An 8,550-nucleotide genomic window follows, 5' to 3' on the forward strand; every position below is an offset into this window, starting at 1 on the left:
GGGGTGTTATAGGGCAGTGTCCTCACTGTCCCTCCAGGAGCTGGGGGGTGTCATAGGGCAGTGTCCTCACTGTCAACCTGAGCTGGGTGAGGGGTTGCAGGAGCTGTGGGGTGGTGAAGTTTTCCTGAGCTCTTTGTGACTGGCAGCTGCTCCAGGGTTTCTCCATGTGGGTTCCAGGTGCTGCCATGAGGGATACAAAACCACCCCACTTCCATGAGGTTCCACCCATCCCTTCCCTCTCCACTTCCCCTCCCAAGGTGGTTCTGACCCCATAATCACTGATCTGGTGTCTACAGCTGATTCATCCAAGCAGACCAGACTTGTCCTGGTCCCTCCACTGCTCAAAGGTTGTCAATCCCTCCCTCAAGGCTCCAAGGACTCGGGATTTGGGACCCCTAAGCTCCTCCTGGAAGGCAGGAGTTTGTGTGGACAAGTGCTCACTCTGCACATCTACCCTTGGGGGGATCCTTTGGGATGGATTATGGGTCCTGCAGTTCTAAGGGGCTCAAGGAGCTTGGGAACATCCCAAAGGAGCAGCCCAGTTAAGGAACATCCCAAAGGAGCAGCTCAACTAAGGAGCAGCTCAAAAGAGCAGTGCAATTAAGGACATCCCAAAGGAGGAGCCCAGCTTCTCTTCCCTGGCATGGCTCCTGCAGACCCTCTTCCAAAATCCCTCTGCTCCACTGCCAGCAGGGCCCTCAGCAGCTTCCTTTTCACCTCCCTATGACTGAAATCAAGTTTGGGCTGGTTTTCTTATTTCTAAACTCCCCAGCTGTCCACCTGCCCAAGCCAGGCTGTCCCTGGATGAGCTGGGACACTGGAGGGAGGTGAAATCCAGCTGCAGATGAAATCCAGCTTCACAGAACCACGGGATCCCATAATGGGTTGGGTTGGAGGGACCTCAAAGACCATCCACTTCCATGGGCAGGAACACCTCCCACTATCCCAGGTTGCTCCAGCACATTCTGGCCCTGCTGGAGCTCCCAGCAGGGAATGATCTCTCAGATCATTGCAGCAAAGCTGCTGCAATACTGGGATTTTAAGACAAAGAAGTGACCCACTCAAGGTGTTCACAGGTATTAAAAGTGGGGTGAGACACTCAGACCTCTCACAGAAGAGCTAAAGAGCAATAAATCCCCTCCTCTTGCATGACTACGTGAGAGTTTGGGGTTCAAGCAAGGCTTTGGTGTTATGAAAGAGATCTCAGAGGCAAAACAAGCCTCCCCTCCTCACCCCCAGCCAGCCTTTGGTCAGAAGTTGATGCCCAGCAAGGCAGTTCCATCATTTTGCTCATTGTCCCTCCAAGCCACCACTGTTTAAGCCCTTCCTTTGTGCCAGCAGCAGAACAATCCTCCCCCTGTGTCCTGGGCCTGAGTCACAGCCTGGCCAGCCCGGGCTCTTGGAGCTGTGCCAACCCATGGAACTCTCCCAAGTCCTTCCCACATGGAGCAGGGCTGGCAAACCCCCAGCAGTGCTGCCTTCCCTGGGCTCCAGCCCTTCCCTGCTCCCCTCCAAGGCTCCCAAAGCCCCCCTGGGGGTGCAGGTGCAGCTCAGCCCCCTCTGTCTGAGCAGAGGGATCTAACCAGGGGTTAACTCATCTCCTCTCCCATCCCAGCTCTCCTCCATGCCCTGCAAGCCTCCAATCCAGCCCAAATACTTCCCATCTCCTTGGTTACCCGATGCCATGACATTGCCTGGGATCTGTTTAACAATCCACTGACCAAAGGGGGGATTTGTCCAAACTCTTCAGTTTGATTTGCAGAGGGTTGTGTTTGTTCTGCTCCAGTGGGGAATAGTTTGGTGTGAGCTGAACGAGCCCTGAGTTAAACCAAAGCACAACCACGGTGGACAGACCCTTTTCCATCCCATTCCAGGGCAAGCCCTTGGTTTCTTGGAGAGAGGAGATAAACGTGGTGTCATTGGCATCCTCATTAAGATACTGGAACATGTCCTCAGCCTGGGTTTAGAGGCTTTTCCCTCCCAGCCAGAGGCTGCTGACAGTGAATTCCTGGTCCCTTCCTTTGAACAATCCACCCTGGGGATGCACAGCTGCTCCAGCATCCATGTGGGATTCACCTGCAGCCCTGCACCACCTCCTACACTGTGTGTAAGTGCAAGGACATGTCAGTCCTGACTGGAAACCTAGGGGGGCCTAAAATCTCATCCCAGAAATACAGGGTGCCATGGGGACAATGTGTAAGGACAATGTGTAATGTGCTCCTCTCAGAGTTGCTCCAGAGGGATGGAGAATGCCTCCCTAAAACTGAGGTTTAAACCACCCTGAGAAAAGCAGCAGCAGCCTGAGAAGCTTCAATCCTTGCCCAGAGGATGGAGGTGGCCCTGCAGGGGTTGCCAGGAGGCCCCATGGACCTGGCAAAGCAGATATTCCAGGTGGTGCTTCACATCTGGGGTTTCCCAAAGGTTCCCAGAGAGAGCATCCCATGCAAATAGTAAAGGATTTCTATCCACCTCCTAAAGTCAAAGGACGACCTGAGTGGACTTGTCCTATTAACAGTGTCCCAACCACCAGAGGGCAGGGATAGATGGGGTATTGGGAAGGAATTCTTGGCTGTGTGAGGGTGGTGGGGCCCTGGAACAGGTTGCCCAGAGAAGCTGTGGCTGCCCCTGGATCCAAGGCCAGGTTGGACAGAGCTTGGAACAACCTGGGCTAGTGGAAGGTGTCCCTGATCATGGTAAGAGTGGAATTGGGTCATCTTTAAGGTCTTTTCCAACCCAAACAAGTCTGAGATTCTGCGAGGGGGGACAGGAGCTGGAGAAGACAATGCTCCTGTAACACTGGGAAACCTGCACTTCCAAACAAGTGCAATTTACTCCCTGCTGAGATTTTTTTTCCTCCTTTTCCCTTCTTTTCTGAACTGGAAGGTTTTTCTTGTCAAACTAAACCCAGAGGGTATATGTCCAGGTCAAACATCATTTTGTTTTATCAATCAGGGAGAAATCTGCCCCATTCCTCACTCACCTTCTGCTGCAGTCCCTCCACCTCGCTCTCAAACTGCTCCTTCTCCTGCTTGGTTTGGATCTGAGTCTCTCCCAGGATTGATTCCAGCTCCTCATTGCGTTCCACCAAATCCTCATGTTCCTGCTCCAGTTTCTGCAGCTTGTGCAGGAGCTGGGAATTCCTGCCCTCCATGTTTTCCATTGCCTCCCGGCACCTACACACCAAAACCAACGTCAGCAAGGCCAGAACTGCATCCCAGTCCTTCCCACCAGCAAGGAAAAGCCAGGCCACTCCTCACTATGGAATATTCCTGTCCTGCTGATTCCCAGCCTCACACTCAGCATGGCCTGTGCCTGTTCTTAATCAGGTGGGAAATAAGGGTGATGGGCTCTACACAAGGAAGGTCTGGGAGAAAAAGGGTCAGGCATGAGGATGCCAATAAATTCAGCTGCTTGAGGTGGGAACAGGCTTGGGAAAAGAGTCACAGGGATGGGATCAGCCCCCTTTCCTCCCTGAACCTACGGGAAGAGGTGCAGCAGCTCCCTGAGCAGCTCAGGGGAGAGCAAAGCTTTGACTTCCCTTAAAAATCCCAGTTTACACATTGAAGGTTGAAAGCCAAGTGTCCCAGTGCAGTCCTGAAGAGCAACCAAATCCAGGGAAAACTTCCCAGCACCAAAACAGGTTTGGAAACAACAGTTTTGTGTGCACAGAGCCCCAGAGGCCCAACTCTGTTCCTTTAGGAAAGCAACAAAGTGGAGGAAGTGCCAGAAAACAACCAGGGGGCTCCAGAATCTTCAGGACTGCACCAAAATCTCCCACCTGGGGGCAGAGGAACAAATTCCCAAAGAATATTCTAAAGGATGCAACAATTCAATCCCCCTCCAAGACAGAGCAGCAGCATCCACAGCCCCAGGAACCCCTGAAAGTAAAAGAGGGGAAGGATTTCTGCACCTCTCACCTTTTATGGAGAGTTTCACCCCCCTGATCTCTATCCTCCTGATCCAAGGAGGACCAGGCTCTTCCTGCCCCATGCTCATCTTCAGCCCTCCCTTCATCCCGAGTGCCCTGGAGGAAATCCAAAGTTAGCAGAAAATTAAGATTGAAATCAGGAAATCCCAGAGTGGTTTGGGTTGGAGGGACCTTAAACCCCATCCAGTTCCATCTCCTACATGGGACACCTTCCACTAGCCCAGCTTGCTCCAAGCCCCATCCAACCTGGCCTTGGACACTTCCAGGGATCCAGGGGTAGCCACAGCTTCTCTGGGTAACCTGTGCCAGGGCCTCCCCACCCTCACAGCCAAGAATTCCTTCCTAATATCCTTCCAAATCTCCCCTTTTCCAATGTGAAGCCATTCCCTGTGTCCTGTCCCTCCACCCCTTGTCCCAAGTCCCTCTCCAGTTCTCCTGGAGCCCCTTTAGGCCCTGCAAGGGGCTCTCAGCTCTCCCTGGAGCCTTCTACTCTCCAGGTGAACCCCCCCAGCTCTCCCAGCCTGGCTCCAGAGCAGAGGGGCTCCAGCCCTTGGAGCAGCTCCATGTTTTCCCCTGGACTTTCTCCAGCAGCTCCACGTGTTCCCTGTGTGAGCTCAGAGTGACTCCAAGGCCACGTGAGTCCCTCATAAATAAAACACAACCCTGAGCTCCATCAGCTCCACAACCTGAGCTCACCACGGGAGCAAACCCTCCCATCCCAGGGCCTGGAACGTGGAAGGACCTTGTTCTTCTGGAATGGCCAACAAAATGCCCTTGGAAATACCTGCAGTGAGGCTGCTCCGGGCTCCTCGGGCAGGGACAGCCCCGGCCTCTCACTCCTCTGGTATTCACAGATCTCCTCCTTGAGCTGCTCCACCTGCAGGACAAAACACTCTCTTGGATTTTCCATGAATGTTCATCTCTCTGTCGTGGGGAATTAAGATTCCCCCCCCCCCCAAATTCGCTGCACGTTTATCAATATTAATGAATTTTTTAATTATTTTCACCTTTATCGGTAATTTATTATCATTCCTCATCCTGAGGGAGTGGTTGGGATCCCATGGCTGCTCCAGCTGGGTGGACTCAGAGGACTGGGAGAGGAAGGGCAGGAAAAGGGGGGATCTCATGAAGCATTAAAGGGTGATTATCTTTAATTTCTTTCACTCACTGACCACACACACACGGAACACCCCCTGTACTGAGCAGTGAGGTCCCAACTGCTGATTCCCAGGACACCTTCCAGCCCTTCTGCCGTGGGATCAATGGAATTCTGTTCTTGGCAGCAGCTGCTCCCACCACAGGCACTGACTCCATGACCCACAGGCAGGAAAAGACATTTCAGGACACAGAACTGTTGGCAGTAAAGTGCATTTGAAGCATCTACAAATTAAAAATTGTGGGTTTCTTAAGTTCTGTGCCAACAGTTAAGCCCCATTCCCAAGGAATACAGGGAATTTGCTTTTAGCTTAACCTGTAGTTAGAACTGATCTCAGTCTGGCTGCATTTTTTTCTGCACAGAGAACACAGTATCTCACATGTATCTGCATTTTTTTGTCTCTCTATATTTCTTTTTTATAGATATTGAAATATATTTTAATATCAAAATATATATATTGATACAAAATTAAATAATAAACATTAAAGGATATTCAGTATAATATTTATTAATATTTGTTCTTAAGAATTTCTTAATAATATATATTAATATATTCTGTGTTGTTATATATAATTATATCATATAATTATATGATATATAAATATAAAAAATATTAAATATTAAAATACATTTAAACCTTGTATTTCTATTTTATGATATCCTATACACACATATGTACCCATAGTGACTAAAGGAGCAATGTCCTCAAGCAAAGGTAATATCATTTGGAATTAAAAAAGAATAAACTGAGGAATTTGAACTAAATTAATTTTATTTTTATATTATATTATCATATTTTTATGCAGCCCTAGAAACAAACTGTCTGGTAACTACAAGGTCTGAGGTGAAAGACGTGGAAGAACCAGCAATTTTTGCAATGCAAGGAAGGGAATTATGCAGTTAAATTTTAAACCCCTCAGATGTGAATAAAGTAATTCAAGATGTTATCTGATAAATATCATTCGGGTGAGATCTCCTCAGAGGTGTTTGTGTTCATTTAAAAATACCCATTCTATGTGAGAGAACTGCAAGAAAACCACAGAACTCAGTGCTGGGATGGCCAAAACAATTCCAGGCTGCTGAAGGGCTGATATGGAGGAATTAGGAGATAAGAACAGGCACAGATTTTGTGCCAAATGACACATTTTAATAGGAAACAGACTGGTTTTATTCCTTCCCTGCTGACAATCCAAGTGAGGAACTATTTTGCTGATAGTCCCTTAATTGTTCCTTAATTCTAGATGGCATTTAGAGGATTCTGGATGTGTTACATCAGTAGTAATGTCATAGGAAGTCACTCCCTTAGGAAAGCCCCTACAAAATTAGCAAATCAATCACTGCAGCTGCATTAAAAGAGACTGAGAGGGACCAAAAATCAGCATCAATTTAAAACAGATTTAAAAGCAGCTGGTGGTGGGTTTTAGGCTAAGCTTAGCTAAACTGGACTCTAACCCAGTCCCAGGGAGAAGGTGGATGTGTTGCTTCCTCTGTTTATCCACCTGATTTGGGGCAAATGTGGGCTAAGGGAGCTTGGAGCTGATCCTGCTCCCTGGGCACAGGAAAATGTGTCCCAAAGCCTCCTGTCAGCCTGAGCCCATCCACCCCTTGGTGTCCAGCAGAGCATCAAACTCTTCCTGCAGGGAGGAGGCTCCAGAGCTGCATTCCTGGGAATTTATTCTGCCCATTTCCCAGATTTTATTATTCTGAGAACCACAAAATAGCCAAAGAGCAGCCCTAGAAAGACTGGGGATAGAACAGAGAGGAGAAGGAGGGAGGCAGGGCAGGGAGCAGGGGTGGCTTCCAGGAGCCTACCAGGACTGTCAGGGAGCAGGGATGGCTTCCAGGAGCCAGCCCAGGGCTCTCAGGGAGCAGGGATGGCTTCCAGGAGCCAGCCCAGGGCTCTCAGGGAGCAGGGGTGGCTTCCAAGAGCCAGCCTAGGAGTGCCAGGGAGCAGGGATGACTTTCAGGAGCCAAACCATGGCTGTCAGGGAGGAGATGGCTTCCAGGAGCCAGCCAGGGCTGTTGGCCCCACCGAGGCCCCTCAGGGCCATGGCAGAGCAGGAGGGGGGTGGGTGTGTGCTCACCAGCTCCAGGAATGCTTTCCTCTCCAGATCCAGCGTCTGGACCCGTGCCCTCAGTGCCAGGATCTCCTTATCCAGCCGGCTGTTGTGCTCCATGGCCTCCTGGAGTTCAGTCCTGCCTGGAAAAGCACAGGACAGGACAAACTGGTCACTGAATCCCAGCTGAGGCGGAAGAGACCCACAAAGATCATCCAGTCCAACTCCTGGCCCTGCACAGACACCCCAACAATCCCACCCTGTCCCTGAGAGCACTGTCCAAACTCTCCTGGAGCTCTGGCAGCCTTGGGGCTGTGCCCACTGCCCTGGGGAGCCTGGTCAGTGCCCAGCCAGCCTCTGGGGGAAGAACCTCTTTCTAATCTCCAACCTGACCCTGCCCTGGCCCAACTCCAGGCCATTCCCTGGCTGCTGTCCCTGGTCCCCCCAGAGCAGAGCTCAGTCCCTGCCCCTCCTCTGCCCCTGCCCAGGAAGTTGGAACTGCAGTGAGGTCTCCCCTCAGTCTCCTCTTCTCCAGCTGAACACACCAAGTGCCCTCAGTGTCCTCACACAGCTTCAAATCAAGGCCCTTCCCCATCTCTGTTGCCTCCTTTGGACACTCTCTAATGGCTCAGTATCTTCCTGACATTGTGTCCCCCCAAACTGCCCCAATGTTGAGGTGAGGTCGCCCCAGGGCAGAGCAGAGAGGGACAATCCCCTCCCTGATGCCCCCAGGACAGGGTTGGCCCTCCTGGCTGCCAGGGCACTGCTGATTCAGGGCCAACTGGCACCACCAGGACCCCCAGGGCCCTTTCCTGGCACTGCTCTCCAGCCTCTCATTCCCAGTCTGTCCGTACACCCAGGGTTGTCCCATCCCAGGGGCAGAATCCAGCACTTCCCTTTGCTGAACTTCCCATGGTTGGTGATTCCCAGCCCTGGGATCTGTCCAGGTCTCTCTGCAGGGCCTCTCTGCCCTCCAGGGACTCAACAGCTCCTCCCAGTTTTGGGATCACCTGCAAACTTGCTTAGTGTCCCTTCCAGTCCTGCATCCAAGTCACTGATGAATATGCTGAAGAGCACAGGGCCCAAGGTGGGCCCCTGTGAAACCCCACTGGGGAGAGATGACAGTCTAATGTCACCCCAGTCACTGCTCTGGACCTGCCCCAGCTCCATCAGGGCTCCCAGGCAGCCCCCACACACAGGGGTCCATGGGCAGGAGCACAGACACTCCATGAGGGAACATCCTCGTGGAACACCATCCTTGTGGAACACATGGAACACATCCCCATGGAACATATTCACATGGGACACATCCCCATGGAGCACCATCTTCATGGAACACCATCCCCATGGGACACATCCTTGTGGAACACATCCCTATGGAACACATCCCCATGGAACACATCCCCATG

At 51.3% G+C, this 8,550-nt stretch overlaps 1 protein-coding gene across 5 annotated transcripts in view; it reads right to left on the reverse strand.

Moving 5' to 3' along the window:
* CCDC30 (coiled-coil domain containing 30) overlaps positions 1-8,550 on the reverse strand; it is a 41,001-nt gene that overhangs the window by 17,552 nt on the left and 14,899 nt on the right. For all 5 annotated transcript variants that reach the window (XM_027658211.1, XM_027658210.1, XM_027658209.1 and 2 more), the window contains exons 6-9: positions 7,169-7,284; positions 4,713-4,805; positions 3,918-4,024; positions 2,981-3,173 (exon numbers count right to left, since the gene is read on the reverse strand). In XM_027658211.1, the coding sequence (XP_027514012.1) occupies positions 2,981-3,173; positions 3,918-4,024; positions 4,713-4,805; positions 7,169-7,284 (509 nt within the window). The remainder of the gene's footprint in view (positions 1-2,980; positions 3,174-3,917; positions 4,025-4,712; positions 4,806-7,168; positions 7,285-8,550) is intronic.

This window comes from Corapipo altera, unplaced genomic scaffold (assembly GCF_003945725.1).
Source record: "Corapipo altera isolate COAL_440 unplaced genomic scaffold, ASM394572v1 301, whole genome shotgun sequence".
Lineage (NCBI taxonomy): Eukaryota > Metazoa > Chordata > Aves > Passeriformes > Pipridae > Corapipo > Corapipo altera.